The sequence below is a fragment of the Pongo pygmaeus genome, chromosome 2 (assembly GCF_028885625.2).
Source record: "Pongo pygmaeus isolate AG05252 chromosome 2, NHGRI_mPonPyg2-v2.0_pri, whole genome shotgun sequence".
Lineage (NCBI taxonomy): Eukaryota > Metazoa > Chordata > Mammalia > Primates > Hominidae > Pongo > Pongo pygmaeus.
This window is the reverse complement of record NC_085930.1, coordinates 177,214,753-177,232,544: the sequence shown is the minus strand read 5'-3', so window position 1 is coordinate 177,232,544 and position 17,792 is coordinate 177,214,753. Positions and strand designations below refer to the sequence as shown.

The window sequence follows — 17,792 nt, the reverse complement described above, 5'->3', positions numbered from 1 at the left end:
GTGGACAATTGAACATTAAGTCTAGCGTGCTTCAAGTCTCCCGACTCCTGCCGGGCCATCTGTGGGCACACACACATCTAGGCTAGTACACTGGATAGGGTAAGGCAGTCGACATGGCATCTCTGGTTTGACTACCGGGATTGTGCTATGTAGCTATCCCTTGTGTCTGCCGCATCTGTTTATTGGACAGGGAAAGAAAGTGTACTCAGCAGAGTGCACACAGTTACTGCCATCCATTCTTTCGTTCACACATACATTTTACTCCGCTCTCCACGTGCGTTCCGAGAACTGGATCACAAACACACACACTCAAATACACACACACACACACACGTGTTCACCGAACCTCACCCAGACTCAGGCCCAGACAAGTCCCCCGCCCACCCAAAGCTCCCCGCCCCTCGCCCTTCCGCCTGCCTCTTCCCACCCTCTCCGACTCCACGTGGGCGCACCCCGGCGCCAGGCGGCCGCGCTGCCCACAGAGCCCCTAGCCGGCCCCGACACTGGGAGGGAAGGCGCGGCCCTGGGGTCGGACGGACAAAGCGGGCATCCAATCGAGCCCGGCACTGCCTCCCCGAAGGGAGGGAGCGTCTGCTCGGACGGGCCCAATGAACAAGGAGCCCGAGTGGGACTTCCTCCCGGAATCCCGTTGGCCAGAATAGCCGGGCCGTGGGTGACACGTAAGTTGGGCAGGAGGTGTCGGCGCGGCAGAGGCTCCAGCCGACCCGTCAGTGACACCGCTGTGTCGTCCACAAAACCAGCCGAGGCAGCTGGCCCCCACCCTTCCACCCATTGGGCGGGCCGCACGGGGGCGCGGCCCGGAGTCCTGGTCCCTTTGTTGGGCGCGCACCCCCTCCCTTAGGTGGCAACAAAGTCGTACAGTGGGAGCCGCCGCGAGGGGGCGGGGAGTGGCCAGGGCGAGACTCCAAGAACTGCCCTGGGGCAGCGGGGCCAAAAAGTGGGAAGAAGGAGAAAAGGCAGGAGGCATCTGGGGACAGGCGCGAGGGCAGCCGGCTCTGAAGTATGCGGAGGGCCCCCTCCCGGCCCCGGGCATTCGCGGAGAACAAGCCTCGCAGAAGTTTGGCTGCAGCTGCCCGGGCGGCGTCGATGGCTGCGCGCCCCGCGACGCGCGGGGGCTGAGCGGGCGCCACTTCCCCTCCGGGCCGGCTTTTGTGTCTGGCATCTCCTCCTCATGCTGCGTCTGGCCACCTCCTGCGGCGGCCGCTGCTGAGACGCTCGCTCGGACCAAGGGGAGGAGACGGCGGGGGCGGCCGCGGCTTTGGGTCCAGGCGGGACTATGGGAAACGGGATGTGCTCGCGAAAGCAGAAGCGGATTTTCCAGACGCTGCTGCTGCTCACCGTAGTGTTCGGCTTTCTCTACGGCGCGATGCTCTACTACGAGCTGCAGACGCAGCTGCGGAAAGCCGAGGCGGTGGCGCTCAAATACCAGCAGCACCAGGAGTCCCTCTCCGCCCAGTTACAAGGTACGGCTAACGGGACGCGCGCAGCCGGTGGCCAACTTTGCCCCGCGCCTCCTCCACCCGGGCAGGAAAAGTGGTTTTGGTGAGCTATTGGCACTGTGGTTGCCACCTCTGACCTTCAGGGACGTCAGAGGTGAGCGTTTCAGGACTGCCGGCTCCAGAGTGTCAGGGGAGATGACATTCTCATCCTCCCGCTTCTTCCTCCCGGCGGTTAGATTTAGAACTTAGTAGCACCAGCCCATCGTCCCGCTGGGCGTTTGGTGGGCGGGTGCACAGAGAGTCCTTTACCCGAGCGCTTGTCAAAGGCCCAGCTGCAATCGGTGCAGGGAAACTAGTAGCCCTCCGCCGCTTCTGCCAGCCCTGCTCTAAGGAGCATTGTTCCGTGGATTCTAGGTATTTGCTTTCTTGTTGACTTTGTCAGTTGCTTAAAAAATGAAGAGTTTGGCAGAGATTTCTCAAACTGTGCTGTTTTTCAAGGGAAAATTAAGCCATGACCCAGCAGCTTAATTAAAGTCATGGCCCAGTCGAATGGAAGGAACCTAGATCTGGACCTGCTAGTTTCTTATTTCTTATTCTTTTAATTTGATAGGATGTCTTTAGAGATGCTGGATGTGTGGGAAAAGTCCACACTACATACCATTCACCATCCTGCAGTAGTTTATTTCTTTCAAAACAGGTTTACTTGTCTTCCTAAGTAGCTTTTACTTCATCACAGAGATGCATGTATGTATTTTACAGTTAGCTTCGGGAAGTCAAAGAGGAGAAACACAGGTTTTCACTTTGCCATGCACAGCAAACCCAACTTGAGCAAGACCTGTAGAAGAACTTAAAGTTTGTATCCTTCTTTTTTAGAATCTAATTTAATGTAATTTTCACAAACATAGTATACTTTTAATGTAAATTCAGAATTTGAATTTGAATTTGAATTTGAATTTACTTTTAATGTAAATTCAAAGTCAGCACCATGTCCTCTTGTTAAGGACGTATCCTATACATATTTTCTTTTTGTAAGCTTTTACTTGTGGTTAGTTTTCAATACTTCTGCAGCTTTCTCCCCAACCAAAAAATAATAATAAATAGCTATAAGTAGTGAAATGTTGGCAGACTTTGCTGATGATGCAAATATAGCTTGTTTAATATTGCTAGGTAGATAGATGCAAGCTAGAGGGATGTTTCTGTGTATGTGTGTGCAGATATGAAACAGATGCCTCTTCTTTGCTTCAGTTATTCTGTTTTCTAGTAAAAAATTTAAGATGAGAGAAAATGATACACATCTGATTTTTTGGACTTAACTTGCTCTTCCCAACTTAGAAGAAAGAAAAGTATTTTTAGCTTACTGACGCTGCATAGCCACAGGCAATGAGAATATATGGCTCGGCTTGGTTCAAAAGTAAAACCCATTTTGATACGCTCTTAGGTTCAAAAAATTTTCTTTAAACTCATTGAAATTTACCCATGAGCTATTGTTGGTATGAGAATATGGATATTTATTTACTTATTTATTTAGAAGATATCAGTTGCTTCCCTGTGAAGTTCCATGGAGTTAGACCAAGGGAAAAATTTACTGTCTAATAGTACAACAGGACTAGATTTTCATAAACATGGCTGGAAGGGGCATGTATGGTGGATTATATGAGGTTGTGTGTGCCTTGGTCTCTTAGGAGTCCCATGAGGGCAAAGGCTGTCATTTTCACCATTACCTCCTCAGCACCACACTGTGCCTGACACTCATTAGGGGAATCAATGCATGTTTATTCAAACAACAAACAAAAAGTATTCTGAACTGTGGCGAGTAAGTTCATCCCAGGCACTTTTGTCTTTCTGAGACTTTGCTTCTGTGTCTTTGCTTTTTGAAAGCCAAATGAAACAACAAGAAAATATTTTGTTCAAGTAGCTCCTTTGCCTCAACGGCCTATGATGGACGATGGATATTGTTGACTGAGGCCCTGATTTCTGAATAATGGCCTTTATTTGCAGTATTTCATTTTGAAATTTTAGAAATTTCTTTCCTAATTTGCCTTTTCTTTTTTTAGTGGTGGTGGTGGTGGTGGGGAAGAGAGGTGGTAAATGGTAATACAGGATCATTAAAATATACAACTTTTGTTTTGCAGCAGATGGAAATGTTCTACCTAATTTGAATAAGTGGCTTCAAAGTCCCTTTCTTAATTTATTCTTTTGTCATTTCCTCTTTAATTATGGTGCTACAAAACTTGCAGTATAATTGTGCATGAAGAATTATTTCGCAAGCAGGCTAAAGTTTTTTTTTGTTTGTTTTTGTTTTTTGTGGATTCACTTTTGACTTCAGTAGCATTTATTTTGGATTTCCCATGTGTAAGCCTTTTAATGAACATTTTCTGGTGGTATGCAACTTTTGCTTCCCTTTTCCAAGACAAATGACATTTTACTCAACAGCACTGTGCGCCACCTGCATAGATGGGCTTTTAGGACATCAGGCTCTCCAATCTTAATACTTGTTTAGTTAGGTGGGATTGCTTGACCTGGCTTGGATTAAGATCAGAATTAATGACTTTAAAAAGAGTGGTCTTTTTAAAAATGACTCTTGAAAAAATTTCAGTAGTTTAGACCTATAACCTGATGATATGCGTTTGTTAAGTGAGCATATTTAGGTCACTTCAGTTTAAGAATAGATTATACTCCATAGATTCCTTTGAAAGTGGGTTACTTGTAACCCCAAGTTAGAAGTTTTATTGTAGAAGAGCCCCATAACTAGAAGATGGTGGGGATGGCATGCAGAAAGGTCAGAGACTAGGCAAATCCCTTCCACTATAAAAATATCTATGTCTGCCTGTTTATCTGTCCCTCTTAGCAATCAGTCATCTATTTATCTCGCATACTGGTACCTTAATTATACTGAGGAGTGGGGCAGAGGTCACATACTGGTGGCAAAGGTAATAACAATCTTTGGCCAGCACAGTGCTTATATAACCTTTAAATTTTTTAAGCTGCTTTCAAGTGAGCCATGCTCCATTGTCTGTATCTATAGGCAGTGTTTCTCAGTCTAGACTGCCCATTAGTATCACCTGGTGGCTCCCAGACCAATTAAATAACAGTCTATGGGGGGTGAAACCCAGGCTTCAAAAGTCTTTAAAGCTCCCCTGGTGATTCCTGTGTGCAGCCAAGGTTGAGAGCCACACCTCTATAATCTTAAAACTGAGCCTTTCCGTGCATTTACCTTACTTGTTTGGCCCCAGAGACACTTGAATTTTTTATCTGAGTATTTGATTGAAAGCAGACTGTTTTCTAGACTGTAATTCAAATTCTAGTTCTACAACCTTTTGTGTGAACCTTGACTTTTTTTTATTTATAAAATGGAGATTGGAATAACCTATTTTATAGAGGTATTGTGAGGATTAATGAAGATGATAGACTGTAGAGCTCTTAGCACATACTTGGCATATAGTAGGTACTGCTCGTTAAAAGTTAGCTGTTATCAGAATCCCTCTTTGAGGTAAGCTGTTTTATCCCTTTTTCTCTTGCCAGGTTTGTCATGGGTAATTTCAAATTTTGAAATTGGCAGAATTTGTTTATGTAGCTAACCACCTCCTTTTATTGTACCTTAAATGAACATCAAGGAATATGCAAACATCCAGTGTACTTTACTCAGAAGAAAGGACCTTCTTTGACAATTTAAACTTGGACTACGGTTACTGATTAACTCTGTTCTGGATCATATCAGATTAGGAGAAGGTGTGACTGCTAAGGTAATAATTATGTGCTGTAAGATCTGGGAGAGAGATACAACTATTTAAATTTTTATAAAAGGCATTTAGCATAGAGGCAAAGAGCCTGACATTCCTAAAACATAGTATTGCAATGCTTTTGGACTTCCAGGGATAAGGAGAAACCATCCAGAAAAAGTTTATGTAAGGTTTGTATGTTCCTATTCCAGATGAATGTGTTACAACTATTTAAAATTAAAAAAAAAAAGGTCACAAATGTGACCCGTAGAAGTGCAGAGTTACAAGTGCAGATTTCTCACATGCATATATTGAGTTGTGGTGAAGTCTGGGCTTTCAGTGCACCCAAAGAATGGACATGTTTACCCCACAGGAAAATTTCCAACTCTCACCCCCCTGCTAGCCTCCCATCTTTTGTAGTGTCCACTTCCACTCTCTATGTCCATGTGTGCCCATTGTATAGCTCCCACTTCTAAATGAGAACATGCTGTATTCGACTTTTCTTTTTCTGAGTTATTTCCCTTAGGATAATGGCCTCCAGGTCCATCCATGTTGCTGCAAAAGACATGATTTCATTCCTTGTTACGGCTGAGTAGTATTCCATGGTATATATATACCACATTTTCTTTACCAGTTCTCTGTTGATGGACGCTTAGGTTGATTCCATGTCTTTGCTGTTGTGAATAGTGCTGCAATAAACATACAAGTGCAGGTATCTTTTTTGTATAATTATTTATTTCCCTTTGGGTATATACCTAGTATTGGGATTGCTGGAGTGAATGGTAGCTCTGTTTTTAGTTCTTTGAGAAATCCTGATACTGTTTTCCAGAAAGGTTGTGCTAGTTTACATTCCTACCAACAGTGTATAAGCATTCCCGTTTCTTTGCATGTTTGCCAACATTTGTTGTTTTTTGACTTTTTAATAAAAGCCATTCTGACTAGTGTAAGATGGTATCTCACTGTGATTTTAATTTGCATTTCTCTCATGCTTAGTGATGTTGAGTATTTTTTCCTATGTGTGTTGTCTTCTTGTCTAGCTTCCTGTTAAAAATGTCTTTTCATGTCCTCTGCCCAGTTTTTAATTTTTTTTTTCTTGTCAAGCTGCTTGAGTTCCTTGTAGATTCTAGATATTAGCCCTTTGCCAGATGCATACTTTGCAGATATTTTTTCCTATTTTGTAGGCTGTCTGTTTACTCTGTTGTTTCTTTTGGTGTGCAGACATTTGTTATTTAAGTTAAGTGTTTTTTGCACTGGGCTCCTCTAACACTTAGGATGGCCCACTGGCCTAAGCATGAATACATCTTGTCATTGGTTACTTCTTTGCTTTCAACCCTCCCTAAATCTACTTTTAGAAGGGAAACGTTGGCCAGGCACCCTGTCTCTCGCCTGTAATCCCAGCACTTTGGGAGACTGAGGCGGGTGGATCACTTCAGCTCAGGAGTTTGAGACCAGCCTGGCCAACATGGCTAAACCTCATCTCTACTAAAAATACAAAAATTAGCCAGGTGTGGTGGCACATGCTTATAATCCCAGCTACTCAGGAGGCTGAGGCATTAGAATTGCTTGAACCTGGGAGACAGAGGTTGCAGTGAGCCCAGTCACCCCCCTGCACTCCAGCCTGGGCAACAGAGAGCGAGACTCTGTCTCCAAAAAAAAAAAAAAAAAAAAGAGAGAGAGAGAAACATCTTCAGCACAGAACCAGGCTTTTTGTTTTTTGTTTTTTTTTATTCCTTCATCTCCAGCGTCTGGTGCCTGGCATATAGTAGGTGCTCAATAAATACTTTATACCTATGTAGTACTTTTTCTTGGCCTATTAATGTGCATATATATGGTGGTATTGTGTGCAGTGAGGTATAGTGGATACAGGCTGAGGCGTCAGGGCACTTGGATTTGATTTCCTGCTATCTTATTTTACTAACTATGTGGTCATGGGCAAGTTAGTTAACCTTTCTGTGCCTCAGTCTATTCATGTGTAATAATCAGGATAATAGTGCTTACAAAAGGTTATCATGAGGATCAATAGTGTTAGCTGATGTGCAGTGCTTAGAAGGGTGTAGCTTGCATTTTGGATGATTGAGGAAACATATACAACAGAGTGGTTCATAGACCTCAGCAATTTAGACCACAAGTGTGGGCAATGTGTGGTAGGTGTACTAATTTTCAAGTGCAACGTTAGAACTTAAAACATGAACTAGACATTGTCTATTAAATGGACATCTTCACTGAAGTACAACTTAGAGTTAAATGAAGAGACTATCATTTTTGCTTGATCCTGTACCATTTAGAATATGGAACAAAAATACTCTCAAGTTCAGTAATTTTTATTTGTATGTAAATTCCTTCCCTGAATAAAAGATAAAAGCTTCCAAATACCTTTTGAAGCTCTGATTCAGTGAAGCATTCTTTTGAATATGTATGATTTGCACATAATCTATAATTGACTTCACACATTGTGCCCACCTTAGTCATCCCTGTAATATGTAACATGCCAACTCTAATGAGAGTACTGGTGTCCAGGTAAATAATTGGTTGCTGTGTAAGAGAATTACTTGTTATCTGGGAGCCTTTAGTTTAAGTTCCAAGTAGATTGGAAGCCTTGCCTTGATTTCTTTTTATTCTTTCTTATCTTAGGAAGGACATTTTCCAAAAGGGCTGGGGTACAATACCACATTACCGTGGCTGAAGGAATAAGTGAATTGGAATTGGGGAAATGAATACTGACTAAATATGGTGTGAATCAAAAAGCAAAGGATTGGAGAGAAACCAGAAGAGGGCGGGGAGAGAAAAGGGGACACATATCACCTGGTGACTTTTCAAAGTACTGAGGAAGAGTTTTGTGCACATCTAAAAGAAAAGCAGCAGGAAATGGTGACGGGAGAGCTGGTTGGGGCATCAGATGTGGTTTCAGTGCAACTCAGGCATCTACCAGCAGGGTGACCTTGAGCAGGCAAATAACCTCTCTGAACTTCAGCCTCTTCGTGTTTGAATTTGGGTTAACAATGTCTAACTTGCAAACTTGTATGGATTAGAAATAGTGCATCTAAAGTGACTAGTATGAGTCCTGGAGAATGTTGCTACCATCATTTATTAGGTGACCAGAACTACTGTTGCTGAATTAACATTGGGCTTCTTTTTATTTTGCCCAGCCTTTACTACATCTAGTAGGTAAGAGTGTTATTAGTGCTGGCCTAAAAGTGGCTCCTTTCACTATGTGCCCTACTTGGCTGAAACTTATTGATTAAGATATTCTCACTCTGTCTTTTCTACCCTTTTGAGCCGTTTTTGGGGCGGAAAAAACCTGAAAATGCTTTACATGGTAGCAACTAAGGGTTGTTGTTTTTCATTTTGATAGCCAAGGGTTCTTCTTTTATCATTAAGGACAAAGTGGTTTTGCTACTTTTGCCAGTAGATGGTTTATGGGTTTTATAGCTTTGTTTTGAAGTGAAAGTTATATATCATATAGCTTTATTATAAAAGAAAAATGATAAACTATATTTTCTTTTTAGCCACTGTTCTTTGGAGTGAATTTTAGTAGAATTTTGAAAACTTATTTGAGGAAATTAAATTATTTTTAGTCCATAACATTTATTGAGTACCTACCATGTTCGGGTACAATGCTAAGCTTATTACATGCATTATGTCATTTAACTGTGACACTAGCACTTTAATCTGAATGAGCAATCTGAGGCTTAGAGAGGTTAATTAACTTGGCAGTGTCAAGATCTAGCCTAATGAAACTAAGCTTAGAACCCTAATGTAACTTTTTCCATAGTGCATCATTGCCCTCAAAATTATTTTAGTGTCTCTCATGACAGTATTAATGGTTTTAAGAAAGTAGGTTAGGTGGGTCATATGGGGATTCATGATAAAATTTAGAATCAGAAATAACAGGTGTACTATTTGATGCAGCATTTCCAGGGTACAAGAAATTTGCTGCTGGTATGAAAGATGATTTTGGTTGATACTGGAGTTGATTTTATGTGGCGTGTAGATGTTGCCTGAAATAACAGTGAATCACATAATGAAAAACTTATTTCCTTTCAATGCTTCCCTGACAAGTAATGGAGAAATTCTCAGTTTGATGCTAGAATCTCTCTCCTAGAGAGTTGCTTCTCTGTTTTTCCAAAGAGAATAGACGTTAGGCAGCCAACAACTTGATAGCTAGAATTTAATAATTGTTTTGTTGTATTATTGTATTTAATTTTAAAATTAAATCTATTACCAATCATTAATGCTATGTAAATCAGATTTTTCATTTATAAAGTAGTGGTGTAAAAGTTTCCTGTTTAAAGTTTATTTTAAGGAAAAATAAACTTATTTAAGTGAATATTTGGTAGATTCAAAAAAACTGTACAGGTTTTGCATGAGTATGGTAAGAACTCGCCTGAGGGGTGCCTGCATGTCTGAAGTTTAGGAATGCGTTGACTGATCAAATTGGATACAGACACTGAATTTTACAGTTAGTTAACTGAATTCTAAAGTGGATAAGTCACTTACCAGGTAGCTTAAGCTAAGCTGAGAGCCCACATACTCTGACTCCCAGTACAAGATAATACCCCTTCACTGCCCTGTGCTGTCTCTGTAGACTAGGACCCTCTTCTCTGTGAGAAGAAATGGGCATTGCTATTTTTAAACAATGCTGTGTATTTCTGAATGGTATATTTGTGTTCTTTGTTTTTATTGGCCCATGAGTGCATATGCAGAAGACATGCCAGTCGTTGTCCTTCACTGATAAGCTTTACTAAATAGGCTCATAGCCTGGAGGGACGTGGGCATGAAATAAATTGCCCTCTATAGCCGTATGACATTTTAAAAAATACTGCTTTAACTATTTTTCATATATAAAATGTCACAATATGATAGTGAATAGAAAATTAAGATGTGCTGTCATTCTGAAGGATAGGCATTATAGAACATTGGAATGATATTATTTGCTTTTCTTTGGGAGTGTGTGAATTTAAAAAAATTATAATCATTTTAGGAGAGTCAAACATTTCATTTTCCAGTTCACATCTCATTTAAAATGCCTCCTTTAATTGGAATCTTAGTTACAAACAGAAAAAATAATCTGCAAATCAAGATATTTAGGACAGCTTTGATGTTATGTGTTCTCTTGATAATAGTTATGATGCTCTCAAATAAATATTATAAACAGATTAAAATTTGGCAGTTGATAATTGATTTGGTTTAGAGAAGTTTATCAAGTTTTATATTAGTGAGATTTATTAATAAATAATATTAATATTAGAAATCTATGATGCTTGCCCTTCTGCATCAATAGCTCAATCTTTTAACAGACAGAAAATGTTTTAAAGTATTTTATATTTTATTTAGAGGTTTGGATGCTATAAAACAAATTAAATTGTATTGATGTCAAACATCACTTTTATTAAAATATGAAAAATAATTTTTTTTTTACTGTAGAGGCAGTCATCACCTCAAAATCTAGACGTCATCCAAATTTGATCCAGGTGTGGGTGAGGCCCCTTAGGTATCCATACAATCTTTAACTCTAATTCTTCAAGTATGCTTCCTCTTTATCTGTAGATCTGTGAAACCAGAGTCAAATTACCTGCCCTCAACACAGCCAACATACGGTGGTAGGACAGACATAAAATACCTAGATATTCCTGTTAAAAAAAAAGGCAGAAATGTGAGAAAAATAGGAGTCACCTGTCTATAGGAATTTTGAAGTCTGTTGAGGCAGGTGCTCCTGTAGTAGGTCTCAAAGCCTGGGAATAGTTCTCCAAGGCTCTTGACTGTACCGTTTGGTTTCTTGGTTCTACTCTGAGTCATCTTTCCTTTTTCGTGAAAGGTGGCATATGTTTGCAGCTGAGTGGTTTTCTCAGCCTGCTTCCTACCGGTAGAATTTTAAGGACCCGTGGCCTTTTTAAATTTAGTACTGCTTCTACCCCTTTTGGTCCAAAAAGGCAGTGGCTCTGCTGATACAATCTTCTCAAAAAGTTTGTGGGTCTCCTGTGAAACTTCTTTGAATTTTCTCCATTGGACAAAAGCCACATTCCTGTATCTCCTGGAGATAAGTCTTCTCTACTTTGGGCTTGTGCCAAGATCGGGGAGAAACAATGCATGCCCTTAAATTTCCCAAAGGCTCATTATGAGGATCTGAGGAACCCTTAGGAGGTCCTGTCTTCTGATGAAATAGTACTCTGAGATATCACTTTTGATCATTCCAAGATTTTAACAAACCGATTTTATAGGACACCCTCTGCTTTTGTCTTTAGACCATGTTTTTCTGGTAGTGTCCTGGAATTGATCTTTTCTTAAAAGCTGTTTCTTAATTTCAACATTGTTTGCTGTCTAGAGAAGCTAAGAATTTTCCTAACTATCGAGTCCTGCCTTCTTTTTGTTTAGCAGTCCTTCCCCCAATGTATCTCTTTCTTCTCATAGTTTACCATAAGACAGTAAGAAGAAACCAGGTGACATCTTCAGCACTTTGCTGGTAAATGTCCTTAACTGGATAACTCAGTTCATCTGGCACATTTGATTTTTTTTAATTCCTATGTAACTGTAAGTGACTGCTGGTCACATTAACTACACCTAAGTGTGGGTATTGCTAAACTTTAGCCACTACATAATTTTTAGTTTCCATAAACATTTTCTCACTTTCATTTAAGCCCTTCCATCAGCCTTCTTAAATTCCAAAATTCTATAAACAGTGTGTTTGAGGCACATTCTCACTAACACTTTTCTTAAGGTCCACTACACAGTTCCAAAGCTACTCCCACCTTTAGATTTTTATGACAGCACCCTACTTCAAAATCTATATTAGTTATCTTGTTGCATAGCAAATTATCTCAAAACTTAACTGTCGTAGAACAATGAACATTATCTCACAACTTCTGTGGGAAAGGAACCTGGGCTTAACTGGGTGACTCTGCCGTGGTCACTCACAAAGTTGCAGTCAAGCTGCTGATCAGTGTTTAGTCATTTTAAAACTTGATTGGGATTAAAGGATCTGCTTCAAAATTCACTCAGGTGGTTGTTAATAGGCCTTAGAAAATCCATTTCCAATCGCACTCATCTGGGTCCTGCCACAGGAATACGTTACAGTATCATAACTGGTTACCCCCAGGGCAAGTGTATTAGTCTGTTCTCACATTGCTAGAAAGAACTACCTGAGACTGGGTAGTTTATATAGAAAAGAGGCTTAATTGACTCACAATTCCACAGGCTGCATAGGAAGCATGCCTGGGAGACCTCAGGAAACTTACAGTCATGGCGGAGGGCGAAGGGGAGCAAGCATGTCTTACTCTGGTGGAGCAGGAGAGAGAGGGTGAAGGGGGAGGTGCCATACACCTTTAAACCATCAGTTCTTGTGAGAACTCAGTCACTATCATGAGAACAGCAAGGGGGAAATCCACCCCGATGATCCAGTCACCTCCCACCAGGCCCCTCCCGCAACACTGGGAATTACAGCTCAGATCCAAACTATATCAGCAAGAGATCCAAGAGACTGATAAACAGTGTAAGCACTGAAGACAAAAGTGAAGGTGTTTTAATAACTTGATCTTGAAAGTGGTATCCCATCACTTCCGCCATATTATCTTCATTAGAATTGGATCTCTACATTCAGCACATGCCGGATTCAGCACAAGCGAAGGGCTTAGTGAGGTTGTGAATTACAGAAAGTGGAGATCACTGGGGGCAGCCTTCGTAGCAGCCTACCATAAGGTGAGTATAGTTCTTTGAATAGTATTATTGTCATTGTTGGCAACATCATTATTCCCAAAGTTGTCATAAGCTTACATTCATTGAGCACTTGCTGGGTACCAACCACTGCACTAAATCATTTTCTTGGATTATCTGACTCAATACTTTCGTAAAAATGTTTTACTCCATTCTAAAATGTGACTTACCATTAAATTGGAAATATATTAGCAATAAGTGACATTTAAAATTATAGCTTCACAGGGAAATTACCTGGTGTTTAAACCGTTTGACCTGGGAAAATTAAAAATCCATGTGACTCTCTGAAGTATAAACCCAGTCGGTAGTTCATTAAGTAAAATACCCAAGTGGAAGACATCATGTCCTTGGGGAGTTTCAAAACCCATTGATAATATGCGAACCGTTTCTTTGGCAAGTAGATAGGAATGCACTGCAGCGTGTTCTTTGACTTTATAGACTGCAGTCCTTGGTGAAGTTTTGTTTTATAGGAGATTTTTTTGATACTTTTACTGGTCTTAGCAAGATATTTTTTATTTAAAGAAAACATTAATTGTAACTGGTAATTTCAACTTGTTCATTCACTCCTACTTTGAAAGTCATTTAAAAATTGCAATATATGAGTATTCTTTTGTGATATTAATAAAGTCAAAAGTAGAATATAAGAATATGTTATGAAAAGGTCATTAAGTGTGTTCTGAACAGTTATAATTCCACATTCATAGTATGTCTTCATTCACCTAAACATAGTTTAGTTATTACAAATACATGAGAAAAATGTTCTTTTTATTTGACTTCCATTGTACTTTCCAAAACATATTTCTATAAGAGATTGGATTGGGAAGTGGATAGGTTATATTTTGTCAAAATGTGTTTGAGTCTGTATTTCATTCAAGAATTAAAGATTGTTCTGCTCTTGTCAGTGAGAAGTTGTTGTTGAATTTCTGTAGAACCAGTGTTTCTCTTCTGCCCCATTGCTGTGTGTATGGGTGCCAGGTTTCTGCCATGATGTTCACTGGCATTGTAAGTTGCTGCAAACTCCTGCTCTTGGTGGTATTCATATTGACACCGTCACCCTCTCTGTAACATGTATTCTCTTTTCTATTCTCTTTGCCAAAATCAAAACGAGGAAAATTCCCTGCATGTTCTATAGTGTATTGATAATGTGCTGTGTCATTCTTAGAGAGACTTACATACTGTTCTTTCTCTCGTATCTTTTGCGCTGAGTTCGAGCAGGGTCCATGTGGACTGAGCCTAGAGTATGCTCCCTTATGTTGAAACTGTCCAAGGAAGCAGAAGCTACTAGTTACCTAGAATGGTAGTATTTGTGAGTACATATGTGGCCCTTTATAGAGAGACTCTAAGACGTCTTCATCTAAGGGTCTCACAGTAACAATATTTTGAGTAGGGGCTGAGCTTTAGAGAAAGTCGACTTTGTCTTTACTGTTGGCTTCCAGCTGTTCTTAGAACTGCTTCCTATCCAGCACCAGCTCATTGCCTAAGACCAACTGATTGTTTTTCCTGTGATCCTGTCTTCCTTAAGGGTGGCATTTTCAATTTGGGATCCTTGGCGGGGGTGGTTCATGAACGTCCTGAAGATATATGTCAATTTTGTATATGTGTCTTTTTCCAAGACAGAAGCCATAGCATTAATCAGTTCCTCAAAGCATCAGTGACCTGAAAAAGGTTAAGAACCACTGCTTTAGGGCAAATTCCTCCTGAAGTCTTTTCAAGTCCATCTTGGAATTTGACCTCCCTTAGTCCCACTCCATGAACCCCCTCTAGACATGACTGTAAGTGGCAGAGTTTGTAATGGAGTAGTCAGTGTGTTTGCTGCTGTTCCCCTTAAGCCCTGACTATTAACCCCCTTACCCTCCCATCTCCAAATTAAAGAATAATTCTGATTGGAGACATAAACGACTTTTAATAAATTGCATTCCTAGGATCCATTAGTAATCTCTTAGTAAAATAAAAAGGTCTTGCAATTACATGAGAAATGTGTACTTTCTGAATTGCCTTGTATTCATGATATATTTGATCCTGAAAACAACCCTGTGTTACAGAGTAAAGCAATATACTGTGTTATTACCATTTTAAATTTAAGGAAGCAGAAGTCACACAGCAAGACAGTGACACATGTGGGATTAATGCTCAGTTTACTTGAATCCTAACTCCGGCTCTTACTCACACAATCCTGTTTCCAAGGCTTCCTTACCCTGGAGCTAAACATAGGTTTAACAGGACTTACAAAACTGAGTTTCTGACTTTGCCACCTCTGAGGGCACTCTACCTTTTTTTAGATTCTGCCAAACAGCTAAGAATATTCCCAGTCCATCTGCTACCCCTTACCCCCTTCCCAACCCTGCCTACTATATCCATGGAAGATGCTGATGGCTGCTCATGCTACTAATTTCTGTTTCACCTCTGCAGCTTTCCGCTGTCAGTCTCACATGTGCTGGAGGATCCAGGCAGGCTCCATAAGGATTGGGTCCCAGGGTAACAAGGGCGATAGTCACTGGGGAGAATTCAGCTTCACTACCCTTTCTTTATGTTAATATCTCTGGCACATTGTCCTTGGTCCAGCATTAGGAGATTGGGCTGTCCCTTCCCTTGGTATGATTTCTTTTCAGACTTGTCTGCATTCTGGGGTGTAAATAGGACTTCATCTCATGCTGGAATCCTGTTGACATTCACCACAGGCTGCTACCTGGTAGCATCTTTAGCTTATCTTGACTTCACAGTGGGGTGGTTTGATGCTCACCACTCAACTGAGTCTCCAGCTGTGTGTTTTAGATTCCAGGTGTCAAAGTCAAATCACTCCTATAAATAAATCAGAGATTGGTAAAAGCAGGAAAGAAAGTTCTTAGAGCCCAGGTTGCACATACCAGCATATGGGTATGTTTTGGTTTAGCCCACACAGTGCTTTGAAAAATTTCACAGTAGTTTATGTATGGAAAAAGAAAAATATTTTATATAAACATCTAGATTTCCAACATTGTGGGAAAAGTCCTATTGCAACACTGGACCTGCATTTCTGTGTCAGGTGAATGACTTGCTGCCTATTTGGAATGGGGCGTGTGGGCTTCAGTTGGCCAAAACTCCCACTGCCATTGATTTGGTCATTTATGTTAATGGCCTGGCCTATATAAGCACCGAAGTTTGAAATTCTTTATCTTGACTAACATTTTTAGTTTATCAATGAAGAAAGTAAGCCTCAAAGAGATGGAATGACTTGACAACTGTGCTATCTAATACGGTGGCCACTAGGGTCCTGTATAGAAATGTGACTTCTTAGTGTGACTGAGGAGCTGAATCTTAAATTTAATTTTCATTAATTTAAATATCAATTTTAAAACTAGCAATATGAAATATTTTTCTGTTAAACACAACTCTCATTTTAATTGTGTTGTGTCTTACAAGATATTATTGATATATTACAGTGCACATTTACTTTCTACTTTTTAAAATGGGGCTACCAGATATTTAAGAGTTACAGACATTTCAGAGCGTATTTCTGTTGGACAGCAGTGACCTGACAGAAGTCTCCCAGCTTCTTAATGGCAGGTCTGGAATTTGTCAGAAGATCTCCGCAGCTCTAATCATATTTTTTTCTCCATTATTAAAATGTTACCCAACTGTTCTTCTAATTCTTGAAACTTTTTGTTATTATATACTTCCATAAGAATTAGTTTTTCCTCATTTTTACGTAGCACATGACAGAGAAGAGATTTTATGTAAAGGAAAATTTAGCATCATGTATTAGCAACAATAATACAAAGATAATTTTAGAGATTAATTTTAAACTTAATATTCATGACAAAGACTTTTTTTTTACTTTAAGTGACTGACAATTTTCTCTGAAATATTTATTTAAGAAAACAATTTCAGCATGTTCCAAATGACATTGTGTTTGATTTTGGAACAGGTATATATTAAAATATAGTGTAAAATTAATGATATATTTTATTGTAGCTTTAAAACTAGACAGAAATTACTTACATTTAATATATTGAGTTCTTATATTTTATACCTAAGAAATCTTTCCCTTTTTTAAATTTTGTATTTTTAGTTATCTAAATGATAAGATAAAAAGATTAAAACCCTTAACAAAGTATTGGGCATGTGTATAGCCCAACCAGATATAACAATTTAGATAAAATAAAATTGTTTTTGACATTTTACTTATTCAACTTTGAATTGTAACTTACATACATAAAAGTGCACAAATTATAAGCAAACAGCTTGATGAGAATTCACAAACACAACTGTATAACCAGCAATGAGATCAAAACACATGGCAAGACCAGCACCCCAGAAGCTCTGTTGCACTCATCTCATTCAAAAATTGTCTTCCAACCTCAAAGAATAAGCACCATGGTTTAGTTTCACCTGTTTTTGTACTTTGTGTAAGTAAAATCAAACAATATATACTCTTGTGTCTGGCTTCTTTTGCTTAACATTGTGAGATCCATCCAGACTGTTACATGTAGTTGTAGATTGCTCATTTCTATTACTATATTATTACCATTGTGTAAGCCTATCAAAACTTACCCAATTTACTGCTGATGGACATTTGGATATTGATTGCTGCCACTATGAATGCTCTAGTTCTTTTAACTTTTTTTTTTAAGGGACTAGCAGCTTTTTGATATGATTGGTGACTATTTTAAGATAATGCAACGTAAGGACTATTTTGAGTGCATTTACAAAATTTATTATTGCTCCTTTCCTAGTGTTACTTAATATCCTCATACAACCCAACTATAAGTCCTGATCTGTTAGTACAAATTTTTAAATATGACCAAAAGTAAAAACAACTAAAACTTAAATGTTCAAAACACAAGCATTTGTAGCATTGTTAAGCCAGGGGATAAGCTGCGCAGAGGACTGCTTAGACATGTAAGCTGGCTTGTCTGTTCTTTGTTAA

The 17,792-nt window shown here is 39.7% G+C and overlaps 1 protein-coding gene across 4 annotated transcripts in view; it reads left to right on the top strand.

Annotated features, from left to right (window-relative positions):
• The first annotated feature begins 342 nt into the window (after window positions 1-342).
• GOLIM4 (golgi integral membrane protein 4) overlaps window positions 343-17,792 on the top strand; it is an 80,927-nt gene continuing 63,477 nt past the window's right edge. Inside the window, exon 1 of one of the 4 annotated variants that reach the window (XM_054482368.2) lies at window positions 343-1,484. In XM_054482368.2, coding sequence (XP_054338343.1) covers window positions 1,298-1,484 — 187 coding nt within the window. In that variant the 5' untranslated portion in view covers window positions 343-1,297. The remainder of the gene's footprint in view (window positions 1,485-17,792) is intronic. The other 3 variants (XM_054482366.2, XM_054482367.2, XM_054482369.2) reach the window with 3 other exon arrangements.